Here is a 14,776-nt window from a genome sequence, read left to right on the forward strand (position 1 = left end):
CTTTACACAGCTACTCTTGTGAGAGATTGTGTTAATATATTAATATAATATTATTAATATTTTAGCACACTTGGTTGGTATGGGTGATTTTTCAATAAACTTTTATTTCTATATTTGCCATTGCTATCTCTGCTGATGAGGATATCCAGGAAAAGTAGCATGGTCTTTTCTTCTTCCCTTGTGAATTTTATATCTTTGAAGTTGTTGCCAATTTTGTATGTGTTCTTTAGTTGGTCTTTTCTTGTAACAAAGATGTCACCTTCATACTGGATGCATACTTTGGGTTGTATAGGTGTGAGTGCTATAAATACTTAAATAATAAACATCTGAAATCAGGACTAAGTTTCAACACTTTTATAATATTTAAATCAGTGAATGCCTTGGCTTGAGCACCACTTTCTGTTTATTGAAAATGTTTCTATTCTACCATTCAATTCATAATTTGTATTTCAGCTTATAAAAATAGAAGGCTAAATACACTCACAGCAGAAGAAAATAACCCAGATATGCATGGCTACAAAAATAGAAAGGTGTTTATTTGGGTGGGTAAAGGTCTAGGCTCTAGAAAACTGTTGAAATTTGGGAGTTTTAAAGATAAGGACAAGAGTAGCCTCTGAGGCAGTCTTTTCCAGTCACTCAGGGCATGTGGAGTAATCACATTCCCCCGAGGAATAAGCTTGTGGTGGTTTTCTATTAATGTCATTGTTTTAATGTATGTCCGTTTTCATTGGAAAGACTAGCCAATGATGATTTCAAATGGTTAAATACAGAGTACAGTGAATCAAATATAACTGAACTTTCCTGACAGCTTTAAAACATGAAAAACAACATATTTCTTTAGGCCATGTTTCTGAAAATAGGTTTATAAGAAGGCAAGTGAGGGGAGGGGGAGTACAACTTACCAACTTGTTGGTAATAGAAGATGTTACCCTGATGTTTACATGACTTCATCCCAAACATGTCCCAAACACACTATAGAATATTAAACAACTATCATATTTCCCCGAAAATAAGACCTAGTCTGATTTTACACCTGCATCTAATATAAGCCTTGCCCCAAAATGAACCCTACTTAAGCCCTGCCCACTCAGTCCCACCATCTGGTTGCTCACAGGCGCATCAGAGGACAGGAGAGCGCATGGCACCACCATGAGGCGAGGCAGGTGGCAGGGGAGCTGCCTCCTCCTACACCTGCCACTTTGGCACTGTCTCGTGCTGCCTAGTCCGCGTTCACCATTTCAAATGAGGCAGCTCTGCTGCTGCATTTTGGGAGATGCCGGCTTTACCTTCAGACATGTCAATTTCAGCACCTGGAGCCCTTGGGGATGGTTTGCCTTGCCACCTGCTTTCTAGCTCTGTTGCGTTTCTCCACCACTGTAGAGCTTGGAGCATCACCGCCCAGCTCCCCTCTCTTCTCCAAAGCATTCCTTTGCTTACCTGCTTTCCAGTTCCATTGTATTTGCCAACACATGCAGGGAAAGAAGAAGTAGTGGTATTTTAAAAAAAAGTTCAATCAGACCTTCCAACTTCACAAGATCTTTTTGCAAGTGGGAAGGTCTGATTGAACTTTTTTTAGTCCCACAAATTTCTTTTGTTGCCCTGCATGTGGCAGTGGAGAAACGCAACAGAGCTGGAAAGCAGGTGGCAAGGCAACACCCTCCCAACGGCTCCAGGCATTGAAATGGGCCCATCTCAAGGCAAAAATGGCATCTACTGAAACACGGAGGCAGAGCTGCAGGCCTCCAGACCTGCCATCTTTGAAACGCCAAACGGAGACCAGGCAATATGAAGCAGTGCCTCAGGACCAAAGAGCAGGTACAGGAGAAGGAGGAGGCAGCTGTTGCTGGGCAGGTGATCTCTGGAGAAGGGATTGCCAGGGCCATCCTCTATAGCATGGAAGTCCGGCTTGGGAGGGGAGTGAAAGGGAAGAGGTGGGCAGGCAGCCATGTCATTGAATGGGCAGAGCAGCTCTTTCCTCTTCTCACCCAACTGTTGATGGGGTGGGGCGGAGCTGGGGAATTTTGTAGGATAGCATGGCGCCATCCCCACCCAAGCTTGCCTAGTCCATCATCCGGCCTGCAGAGCCTGATGCTGGTGGCCTCTTCCCCATCTAACCTGGCAACAGCAGCCAACAGAGTGTCTCCTGCTGCCACTCCTATGCTGTGGCTGGGACTTGTAGCGCTGCCTCACCTCATCAGCATCAGGGCTCTGTAGGCCCCACAGACCCAACAGTATCCTTCACCACCATCTGGATGGGGCCCTCACCGAGATGGGCAACATTGCGGGGCTGGAGGGGGGTTGCAGCTGCAGGAAGGACTGAAAGGGCCCCACGGAAGGCAGGAGACTCCTTCCTGATGGGAAAGGCTGGGCAAAGCTCTGCAGGGCAAGCTGCCTGTGTGCCTGCCCTGTGCTCCGCCCAGAAGCAGGATCGAAACTTTGGCTTCTCTCTGGAAGGGTGAAGCGACCTGGCGGGCAGAAGGGTGTGGCTTTTCGCCTGACTCTTTCTGCCTATTTTTTCCTGAACAGACCTTTTTCCACACCCTGCTTTGTCTTTTGCTTTGTCTTTTTCACACAGGAGGCAGCCAGTCCCGCCCCCTGCCTTGTCTCATGGTCGCAGCACCAGCCTCCCCGACATGCCTGTGTCAAAAAAATAAGTCATTCCCCAAAAATAAGGCCTCATGCATGCTTTGGGGCCCAAAAGAAAATAAGACCAGTTCTTATTTTCGGGGAAACGCGGTAGAAGGAATAGATGTTGTTTAAAATGGCCAAAAGAAACAGAATGTGAATAAATTGATTCTGTTCCTATATCATACCATTGCAAGCTGTTTCATTCAATTAGACAGGAATTAGAGGGGAAAACCTTGGCAAAATATGACTAATTAAACTGATTTTAGAATTAGTAAAATAAGGTAGAAATAATCTGTAATAATATGATTTATAAAAAGGAAGTGAAATATTATTAAAAACATAATATTTAACACAGTTGAGAAGATAAAATAGGAATTTGTGAAAATAGATAATAAAACACTTGTAAGGACCTGCCTCTTCTCTCTCTTCAAGAAAGTAGAACCCTTGAAACAGGCATTATTTCAAAAGGAAACTTTTATTGAGAGAAAGTGATAGCAAAGAAAGCAAGGCAGGATCTGAAATTGTTGCTGTTGGGTTAAACGTTGCAGAAAAACCCTTCTGCTATGTCCAGCCCGAGGCGGGGCAATCCACAGGAGTGAAATTGTTGTGAGAAGATGATAGGTTCTCAGGCGCAACTGCCAAAACAGATGCCCCAGGCCAATTCCTCTCTTTCCCTTTCCCAAGCAGGTACATCAAAGTGACAGGAAGACCAGAAACAGGAAAGAGATTGTAAAGGAACATCCGCGAATGGCAGTGTCCCAATAGGGATGTAAAGGACCTGACAGCAATATAATATATTGAAAAATGGGGAAAAAAGTTACATATTTAGATTTTAGCTGTGATAAAATGATTCTGCTGCAATTTATCTTTTGGACAAATGTATTAATAACTGAACAAAGTAGAATGATGGTTTTGTTTTTACTCTAGAACAGTGATGGTGAACCTATGGCATGCTTGCCACAGGTGGCATGTGGAGCGATTTGTCAAGGCACGGGAGGTGCTGCCTTGTCAGCTGGCCAGCCTGAGTTCACCCTTTTTTTAAAGCCATTTTTCGCCCTCCCCAGGCTCCAGAGGCTTTATAGGAGCCTGGGGAGGGTGAAAAGCGCCTCCACACACACACACACACCCCCGGAGGCCCTCCAGAGGCTTCATGAGCTTCCCTGAAGCTTCCAGAGCACAAAAAACGGCCTTACGGGCAAACCAGAAGTTCGGGAATGGACTTTCGGTTTGGTTGGAGGGTTGTTTTGACTGCTCCGAAGGCTTCAGGAAAGCCTCCTGAAGGTCCCTGAAGCCTCCGGAGGGCTTCCAGGGCAGGCGGGGGAGGCTGTTTTCTCCCTCCCCAGGCTCCAGAGGCTTTATAGGAGTCTGGGGAGGGAGAAAACAGCCTCCCCCACCCGCCCTGGAAGCCCTCCAGAGGCTTTATAGGAGCCTGGGGAAGGTGAAAAAAGCATGCAAAAAAGGGGGAGCACCTGTAGTGCGTGCATGCGCACTGGAGGTCGCACATTGTATTATGGGTGTGGCACGCCCGCACACAACCCCCCTCCCCTGCGCTCCTCCTACTTATGGTGCACGAGGCAAAAAAGGTTCGCCATTGTTGCTCTAGAATTTCATATTTCAAAAGTTCTATTTTGAATTACTTTGCCTCAGCAGAACCAAAACCTAGAATATCTGAGTTGTTCAGGTCTCGGGTGAAACAAAATATGGAGTAGGCAAGTCAGGGCTGGTAGGGTTTTTTCATTCATTAAGATCAATCTATCCTTTTGGCCAGCCTGGATCTGAAGTTCGGGCTGTCAGTTTATTTTCTGTTCTCAGGAAGAAGTATGAAAGTGCCCACAGACTGCAACTTTATGTGGGAAGAAAAGGCTCCCCCCCCCTCCTGATTGTGAAGAAATGTAGACCTGCCTTAGGAATGATAAAGAATGAATTAACTATTAAGTGGGGAATTGTAGAAAGGATGACAGTCTTAAGAAAGAGGATACCAAAGAGGACATCCAACACAAACACACGAGCACAGAAATGAAATAAGGAATTATTCAACCAGATTCAACAGGTGACAACTGGTGTCTTTATAGACAAGGACCGTGATGGTAAATCTATGGCACACTTGCCACAGATGGCACACGGATTCATAGTTGCCGGCATAGCAGCCCTCAGCAGCCTTCAGCTCCGGCATGCATGATTGCGCCAGCCAGTTGATTTTCAGGCTTCCAGAGGGCTGCGGGAGGCCATTTTTGCCGCCCTCAGGCTTCAGGAAAGCCTCTGGAGCCTGGGGAGCGCAAAAATCCCCTCCTCCGCACAGGGGGCGCTCACACATGCACAGGGAGGTTGCTTGCGCAGGGGGAGGTAAGGACACATGTGCGCGATAGTACACAGGCACACAGTTTTGGCACACCTTTAGAAAAAGGTTAGCCATCACTAGATTAGGATAAATGCCCAAGAAGTTCTATGAAAATCTCTTGTCGAACATAGCTTATTTGGCCAATAGTCATGGCTATAGTCTGCAAAATCTGGAAGGAATCAGGTACTTAGTGGACCACTTTATATATTACATTGCCAAAAAGGTTTATAGACCATTGGTGCTTGAAAATAAAAATGAAGTATCTTTATGTCATGATAAATTGTGTTAGCCACACAATTGTGTTAGCCACCCTCAAATAACCTCATGAATAATGCAAAAAAAAAAATCTTCCTGAAATAAAGTTTATTTCTCGCCGCGGATGACTTAAATGGGTCTGTGTTTCTGGACATAGTGTAGGTAGCAATTCCTGTTTTCTGAAACAAAAGTGGTGGTCCAATCATCCCAAAGGTAAAGGTAGTATTGATTGATCCTTCTTTCCCAGGTCTCAATAATTAGGCCAATGAAGTATAAATCCAAAGTATTACTATTTGACTAGAGTGGTAGGATTTTAGTCTGACAAATTAATAAGAGCCTGTTTATGTAAGGCTTCAGAATAGACTTTCACTGTATAGTATGAGGGATGCCAACAAAGCATGTTCTGTTTTTCTTGTTCTATGAAAGGCATTATAGAATAGGCATTTTCTGTACAAAAGAGGAAATAGAAGAGGCTGAGAAGACTTGTGGGGGAACAGGGTACGGCCAATGGGATATTCGGGAACTGTTGTGGAGAGAGAAAAAAACATGAATCTCCATATCTTCAGTTGCCTTGGATTCTTTGCACTCTTCTTCTCCCTCTTAATTCAATCTATTTCTGCCTAAACAGGCAGGGACCAAATCAACAGAAACACCTATGTTTCTGCTCAGGCACAGGCATTCAAAAATATCTATTCTTGTACAACTGTACTAATAAAGGTGAAAGTAATTTTATTGATAGTACTTCATTGTAACAAAACAACAAATGCATTATTATAATTTGATAGTTATAAATAATACTTGTAAAAAAAATTAATCTTATTTTGCCACTCCAAAAGTTACTTTATTAAGAGTAATGTGCATTTAAAATATTATAAGCAAATTCATAATGAACTTCAAAAACTGAATAAATAAAGAAAAGAGGTATTGCCTGTTTCTGCCATAATACATATTTCATAATATAATGGGAAGTTATAGAAGTTGTAGTGACTTTTCTCCATGATAAATTTAGCTTTCCTATTAAATTTTGAATATTTATTAAATATAATATTAAAATTATTAAATTTAAGCAAGCTATAATATTCTAATTGAAAATAGCAAAACAGAATAACATTCTGTTACAAGTGAAGGTGAATATACAGGATAATGTTCCAGAATCTAATTTAGGTTGATCTTCGAAGCTTTTGGTGGAGCCCATACTCAGGGAACCTCTCTCAAGTAGTGTGTGTCTTTGGGCTATTCTGTGTGTTGTATTTATATGGTGCTTGTTGTGTGTGGCTTTTTAGCCACACCCAGATTGGATCCTGCAGAATATATTCTAATTTTATATTGTTATCTGTGGAACCAAACCATCCTGTTTCCAAATAAAAATTCAAAAATATTTAATTTACTAAAATTGGCTTTACTCAGCTGTTTGTATAGGGTAAAGTTGCCAGATAACCATAAGATTATAACCTATTGTAATTATCATATTATAATTGCTTAAATTATTTTCATTAGAAAGTAAAGTGGTGCGTCCATTTGAGACTGACAGTCTGGAACCAAAGATGGAGACAGCAACTGACAAGGTACAATGGTGTTTTGATTATTATTATTTTTATTAAAAAGTTTTAATACAATGGTTCTTTGAAATATTTAGTTATTTAAAATTGCTTGTACTTAATTTGGAAGAAAACAAATATTTGAAATTAAGACTATTCAAGAAACATTGATTAAATTGGACTGTAATGTAACAAAATGTTCCATGAGCAGATTCTTGTTGGGAGAGAGTGCCCATGCTTATATTTTTGCTCCTTATTTGAAATATAGACTCTGTACTTAGTTGCTTGCCAACACATAGAAAGTAGCTCAAAACAGTTGCAATCCAGTAACAGCTTTATTGAATATAGATGCTTATTTTTAAAAAAATCCTAAACAACCTATGATCATTGAAACAGAAACTGAATGACCAAGAGCAAAAAGCAATAGGAGTGGGAGTAACTTTATGCCAACTTAACCATGGCTGACTGATCTACTCAGCCTCCAGAAAGGGCCATGGTTGGTCCAGTTTATATGAACTCCAATGGCCAAAGGAAAGACTAGTCTTCCCAGCCTCCAGATGATTAGGGCAGACCCAGTCTATTGAACCTCTGGGCAGTGGCACAGCAACATTTAAGTGACAACAAATGCCAACTTTCAATCCTATTGGTTCCTTTGGTCCGCAATTTATTAGTCATTCTATAAGTTAGCTCATTTGATCTACCTCAATTCAAAATTTGCTGCCTTGTGTATTTTTTTTTTGTCTAGTTCAAGGTTACAGGCAAAAGAGTTCTAGTAGTACAACATATAGATGTATATGCTGCATGTATGTAGCTGTACATTGCTTGAAGTATTCCAGCTTCTAATTCGTTTAATTGAAATATACTTCTTGTGCAGCATAGTCACAGTACCTTCTCATTTGACTTCCATTCACTCTGTTGGAATCTCTGTGTTTAGTTCTTTTGTAAAACACACATACACATACAATTCCAGGTAAGGCAAATCATACAGAAGAAGCGTCTGTCACTCTTGCTTTCTCCCATATTGATTTTTTTAAAGGTTTGAAAGCTCCCTTCCGGTTTAAAAGAGTTAGCAAGAGTGCATTTTCTATGCCATCATGCTTCCTGCCCTTGCTTTAGAGACAATACAACAGTATATTATTGTTGTTATTCTTCTGCAGTTTACTCAGCAGCATGCTTGCTTTCAAATAGAGGTGTATTGGGATTTGATACTATTAAAGTTGAAAGAGATTTTTTTTTCTCTTTTCTTCATAGCAGCTGTTGTGTACAAATCCAGAAAAAGAACTTCACTATGAAGAGAAACAGCCCGAAGAGGTTCTCAAAAGTAAATTCATGTTTTAATGACAGTAATTTTTATGACAAGCCATAATTTCATGTCCCAATCAATGAAACTACAGCATGTACATTTAACAGGACAATATATCCAGTCACTTGTGGTGTCTTGAGGTATTAAAAACAAAACCTCAAAACTTAGTCTCTCCATTGCATTTCTAGCAGATTTCAGTTGAACTGAAGTAAGGGACTTGAGAACAGTGGATCTCTTCTTCCCTGGAAGTTTCAAACAGAGCAGGATGGCCACTGGTTGACAGTGATATAATTGATTCTTTCCCTTAGCAAGGGGTGAACTAATCGGAATAATCTTTTCCAACTCACATATTCTGTTATTCTAGTTGTGAAAGGTAACCTAAAGGATTTTAAATCTATTTGTTTACAATATATGCCAGTGTGAGAGTGATCATAGAGAAGTGAAAGTTGCCTTCTCATTGATCTCTACTAACAATGCAGTATTTCATTCAAAGGGACTAACATAGTTTCCTGCACAGTTTTCAAACTTTTTTCAGGACATGGAATCTACTGATGAAAAAATACATTGCCAAAACCCTCTTCTAGAAATTCTGCATACTCCTGTTTGCCCTCCTGTTGTTGTGTGTAAAATTGTAGTTCAAATAAATGATTCCTGGATACTTGTTGCTTGTACTCCACAAAGAATAGCAAAAAAACATTTTCCCATGTAAGTTTCTTAATGGGAATCTACGTATCTATTCTACATGACATTAAGTGTTAAATTGTACTTTTTTTTCCATTAGAGACATTTTTAGAACACTCCTTCATTTGATAATATTCAGCCTAAGTAAAAGGAAGTTGTTCAAAAGAGAGTCAATGTCTTCTGTCAAAAATGTGTCTGCAATGCAGACCAAGAGCTTCATAATCCAAAATTGCAAGGAATGTAAACACCCGGTTGCTGTTTAATGAACAAAATCTAACTCTGTATTTGATGGTATATTTTTAAAACTGAAATATTATTTCCTTTGTATCTTATGTAGTAATAATAAAAGAAACCATGTGCATACTTAAAATGATTTTAAATGAGCATCACAATGAATAATTAGAATAGCAGACGTTAGCTGTATTCTAAGTTTATAATAGGAAGTTCCAGTAAACTGGAATTTTAAACAACTGGGAGTTGCAAGCTTCCTGTCAGTGGCTCACCTTGACTTTTCTAACTCCTGGGCCTCTTTCTGCCTTGGAGTGAACAAGTAGGGATTCTTTATTGTTTTCTTGGGGTTTGTGCAATCTGGTTAATAAGAATATGGGAGCCAAAGTCCTCTCTTAAGACCAAAATCTCTTCTGTTGCACTTAAACACGATGCTCTGTTATATTTTTAGACATGATGATGATAATGATGATGATGATAGGAGAGAATTGTAATTATTACCTTAGGATACTTTAATTAAAGAGATCATTAAATAGAGAATATAACATTTTTCCTTCACATCCAAGTAGATTTTTTTCCAACAAATTACATATATACAAATATCCTTGATTTATGACCACAGTGGAACCCCAAATTTCTGTTGCCAAGCAAACAGTTGTTAAGTGAGTTGTTCTTTATTTTACAACTTTTTTCCACAGTTTTTTAAGCAAATAACTGCAGGTGCTAAGTGAATCCTTTGGTTTTTAAGTGAATCTTTTGTCTTCCCCCATTGACTTTGCTTGTCAGAAGCTCTAGCTGAGAAGGTTACAAATGGTAATCACATGACCCTGGGACAGTGCAACTGTCATAAAGACATGCCAGTTTTCCTGTACGCTGCTTGAAGAGTCCAAGAATGGATTAAACTCAGCCAATCTACCCAGGACTGAATTGAAATTTTAGCCACGCCTCTGATTGTCTTGACTGCCAGTTTTCTCAATTCATTTCAAGACCAGTCCTTTGCAGATTACTTGGACTCTTTGTTTTTCAAGTACCTTTTTTCTTCCTTTTTTTCCTTTTCTCTTTTTTCCCCAGAGCAGGCTTGGTGAGTTAAATAATTTTGGTTGGATTCCGGTTCACGGGTGCAGTTTCAGGGATCCTGGGGTTGTCCGGGCGCCTGCTACTGCCCGGCAGGCTATTGGAGGCAGAAGAGTGCGGGCAGCAGGTGGGGCTATGTGTGATCGCCACGGCACCTTCACTTTTATTTTGAACTGTGCTTGATGTCACAGGTGATTTTCAGATCCTCTCTGCTGGTGGCGGCCATTTTGGAAGCCTTCCTTGTGGTGGCCATTTTGGAAGCCTTACATATGGTGGCAGCCATTTTGGAGGCCTTTCTTGTGGTGTTGGCCTTTTTGGAAGCCTTACTTGTGGCGGTGGCCATTTTGGATGCCTTACATGTGGCGGCTGCCATTTTGGTTTGTTTATTTTTGGCGCGAAGCCTCTCTTTTGGTGCATTTTTTCTTCTGTTGCCAGAATAGCCTGCCAGTAGCCTCGCTCTGTGCAGATCGCCTACATAGCTTTCCTATCCGGGTTGGTTCAGCGGGTCTGCTCTTAACTCTTGACGATTGGATTGGGTGGCATAGGGGTTTTAGGCCTCCCCCGGTCATACCCTTTTACCTCTTCTTCTGCGCTGGTTCTGGGAGCGCGGCAGCTCGCACCGGGGGATTTTTTCTGGCACTTCCTCTTGACACGGCCTTGTTTATATCTGTGGCCTCAGTGTGTCCCTTGTGGCCTCTTGTCTGCTGTGGTAGCAGGTGGTGAGTTATTCAATCCCTGATCTACCCACTGTTTGCAGGGGCCCCACCAGGGAAGAATGGCTGAACAGAATCCCGGGGTTTCAGGACAGCCGGGCACCTCTACTGGCAGGGACTACCCAGACAAGCTGGCAGGGCAGCTAGGGAGCCCTTAAGGCATCCTTGCCATCGTCCAGGCAGAGCAAGAAGCAGGCACAGGGCCAGGACAGGGATGCCTCACGTCGCCAGATAGCACCAGAGAACCAATTCTCTAAGGCCCAGGGTCAGGCCACAGTTTCCCCTCAGGAGCTTGCCAGGGATGCTTCTCCGGTAGATCGGGCCAAGCCCGCACCTCCTATATTGGACAGTGAGGAGGAACAGGAATTTTCCCCTGAGACTTCCTTGATCACAGCCAGTTCCCCAGGGCCCTCGATGACTAAGCATGCTGATCTCTTTGATTGCCAGCTGGAAGTGGAGGAGGAGGTCATACCTGTGGGATCCTTAGCCCCTCAACAGGCCTTGCCCTCTCCACCCAAAAGAGCCCACCCCGCAGAGGACTGGGGCCCTGAGCTTTCCTCAGGGATGCAGGAGGTCATTGCCAGGGCCATTTCTCAAGGCATTGAGGCTGGGATGCAGTGAAAGGCCAAGTGTGTACAGTGGCCTAGGCCTAATCCAAGGCCTCCTGACCTGCAGAGGGCAGACCAGGCACAAAGACCAGTGTCACCCCATTCCTCGCTGGACAGCGGGGATTCAGATTGGGAGGAGGACATTGTTCCAGGGCAGGAACCCGAGTTTTCGGGGGATGAAAGAACCATCCCTGACAAACCTGCATTCACAGGGTTTTTTAAAACAAGCCAATTTCAAGACTATATTGGGTAAGGCTAAAGCCTCAACCCGATTGGGTTCTTCTGCCCCTGAACAACCTGCTCCAGATCCCTTGGACCTCACTTCCAAAGTTATTCCTAAATGTAGTGCAGAAACAGTGGGCGCAGCCGGGCACCCTTGCCACCCCTAGTGGTAGTGAGCTTGGAGGACTTATTGAAGTTGCCCCCTGTGGAGGCTTCGGTGGCTGCGCTCTGACCTTGAAAGGCTCAAGGCGGAGGACAAGCGAGCTGAAAAAATCTGCCACAAAACGCATCAGGTGGCTGCCTGGGCGATTAAAATGTCTGCTTCCGCTTCTTTTCTATCCAGAACTTAACTTCTTTGGTTGAGATAGTTACTCACCAAACTCCCGGCTGGGGACACTAAGCTTAGACAGGATGTCAACAAAATCATTGCGGCAATGGAGTATACGGCTGATGCCACTCTGAATGCCGCCAAGTTTGGGTCTAAGGCCTTAGCATCCAATGTCGCCACCCAACGCCTCATGTGGCTCATACACTGGAATGTGGACATGAGGTCCAAGTTGAAGCTCGCTTCCGCCCTCTTTAAAGGGGACAAACTCTTTGGGGAGGCCTTGGATCCTGTCCTTGTAAAGAACATGGACAAGAAGAAGGTCATGCCTTCGATCGTTAAGAAGTCAGAGTGCAAGGGTTCCCAAAGAATGTTCACAAAGATCACGGATTCTCTGTCAATCTGAAAAAAAGCCATCTCGAACTGAAGACCAGGTTGCAGCACCTCGGCGCCATCATAGACACTGTGACCTGTCAGGTCTCCCTCTCTCCTAAGTGGATGGTAAGCATCATGGTCCTGGTGCATCAAGTATGACTCTCTCCTCAAACCTCAATTGTGCAATTGTCCCAGCTCTTAGGAAAAATGATTTCCTGCCTGTCCATTGTACCGTGGGCGAGGCTTCACTCTCGGCAGCTCCAGTGGCTCCTATTGCCGCACCAACGTGCCAACAACAGCAATTCTCCAAGGCTAATTCCGGTTCCCCTGCGGGTTCATCACTCCATCCAGTGGTGGCTGACTTCTGCCCTGGCGAAGGGCACCCTCTTCAAGGAGCCAGACCACCTGACCATCACGGCTGACGCCAGCCTTTTCAGCTGGGGGCCCCACTTCCGCAACCAAATCGCACAGGGCAGGTGGTCGGAGACAGAGTTAACACACAGCATCAACAGGTTGGAGCTGAGGGTGGCGAGGTTGGCCCTGCTTCAATTTCGGACCGACATACAGAACCATCACGTGATGATTCTCACAGAGAATATAGCAACCAAGGCGCATATAAACCGCCAAGAGGGTACCCGATCCAGATCCCTGATGGCAGAGGCTGAATCCCTGGTAAGGTGGGCAGAAAGACACCTGCTCTCAATTCACATCTTCGGGTTGAACAACATCCAGGCAGATTGGCTAAGCAGGGCCACCGTAGATTATTCGGAGTGGCGCCTGCATCTGGACCTGTTTCATTGTCTGTCGCAGCCGTTCGGCTGCCCGTTAGTCAATCTTTTCGCCACTCCGAAGAACACACACCTTCCCAGGTTCTTCACACGATTTCACTCCTCTGGCGGAAGGTGTCAACGCCCTTCATTGCCCCTGGCCACCAGGACTTCTATATGCTTTCCCCCCACTGCCGCTCCTGCCCAGAGTTATTCGGAAGATCCTGGCGGAGGGCACGGAGGTTCTCCTCGTGGCTCCCTTCTGGCCCAGGAGGACCTGGTTTGTTGATCTGGTGAGTCGGTCTGTCAATCCACCGTGGTGGATTCCCCCAAGACAGGCCTCTCTCAACCAGGGGGTTCTTCAACATCTGGAGCCCCAGTGGTTGCAGCTAACCGTTTGACACTTGAGAGGGACCTCCTGAGCAGGGGCAGGCTCTCCTCCAAGGTCATTCAGACCATCCAGGCATCCAGGTGACTGGCCACGACCAGAATATATGAATCTACCTGGAGATCCTTTGAAAGATGGTCCATGATATACGAGATTACGCTGATAGCAGCTACTGTTCCCCAGGTGCTGGACTTTTTGCAAGATGGGCTGGACCATGGCCTGGCGCCTAATACCCTCAGGCAGCAGGTGGCTGCCTTGTCCACGATTTTTGCTCTGGACAGTGTCTCATCCGTTGGCCGTCACCCCACCATCCGCAGCTTCCTGCAGGGTGCCACCAACCTGAGACCTCCGGTCGTTCATTGATTCCCGTCATGGGAGTTCGAGGTTGTGTTACAGGCTCTGATAGGCAATGCCGTTTGAGCCAATACAGTCCTCCAGTCTGAAACATCTAACCTTTAAGACCGTTTTCCTGATTGCCATCACAACGGCGCGACATATCTCGGAGTTAGCAGCCGTGTCGGTTAGGGAGAGCTTGTGTCTGATACATCCTGACAGGGTGGTCCTCCGGCTGTACCCAGCTTTTATCCCCAAGATCAACACATGGTTTCACCAGGCCCAGGAAGTTATCCCGGATTTCTGTCCGCATCCCAGTCATCCGAGGGAGAGAAGATGGCACATGCTCAATGTTCGTTGAATCCTGCGTAGGTACATGAAGCGCACGGCAGCTTTCAGGCATTCCGAGTCACTCCTCAACCTGCATCCCAAGGTCGCAAAGTTTCCTCCTCTACCATTGGTCGTTGGCTGCGTGTCTGCATTGCCTTCGCTTACGTCCTGCAATCAAGACTGGTACCTCGACAGATTACCACGCATTCTACCAGGAGCGCCACCACCACCGCGGCTTGGGTGACCCAGGCTCCGATAGAGGAGATTTGCAAGGCGGCTACTTGGACTTCCTTATCTCCCTTTTTTCGGAACTATAAACTGGATAAGTTTGCCTCTGCGGAGGGGAGGTTTGGGAGGCGAGTCCTACAGGGCATTCATAGCAGCAGAGAGCTTCCCGCCCTAGTGACATTTAGCTTGGGTATGTCCCATTCTTGGACTCTCCAAGCAGCGTACAGGAAAACGACCATGGTATTATCCTCTCTACAATGCCCAACAGTTGATTGATTGCTCATTTTCTGAATAAATCCTTAGTTCAATACCACTGAGCACATGGACACAAGATATCTGCTCTAATTAATCATGGGAAATTAGGATTTGGAAGTATAGTTGATGGGAATGAAAAGACTATATGACTAGCATCCCCCCATCTCCCCTCAACTAAAACCCAGCA

At 44.4% G+C, this 14,776-nt stretch overlaps 1 protein-coding gene across 7 annotated transcripts in view; it reads left to right on the top strand.

Moving 5' to 3' along the window:
• The window catches only part of BOD1L1 (biorientation of chromosomes in cell division 1 like 1), an 80,927-nt gene that overhangs the window by 42,254 nt on the left and 23,897 nt on the right, over positions 1-14,776 (top strand). For 5 of the 7 annotated variants that reach the window (XM_032224145.1, XM_032224142.1, XM_032224143.1 and 2 more), the window contains exons 11-12: positions 6,719-6,786; positions 8,011-8,080. In XM_032224145.1, the coding sequence (XP_032080036.1) occupies positions 6,719-6,786; positions 8,011-8,080 (138 nt within the window). The remainder of the gene's footprint in view (positions 1-6,718; positions 6,787-8,010; positions 8,081-14,776) is intronic. The other 2 variants (XM_032224144.1, XM_032224148.1) reach the window with 1 other exon arrangement.

This window comes from Thamnophis elegans, chromosome 9 (genome assembly GCF_009769535.1).
Source record: "Thamnophis elegans isolate rThaEle1 chromosome 9, rThaEle1.pri, whole genome shotgun sequence".
In the NCBI taxonomy this organism is placed as follows: domain Eukaryota; kingdom Metazoa; phylum Chordata; class Lepidosauria; order Squamata; family Colubridae; genus Thamnophis; species Thamnophis elegans.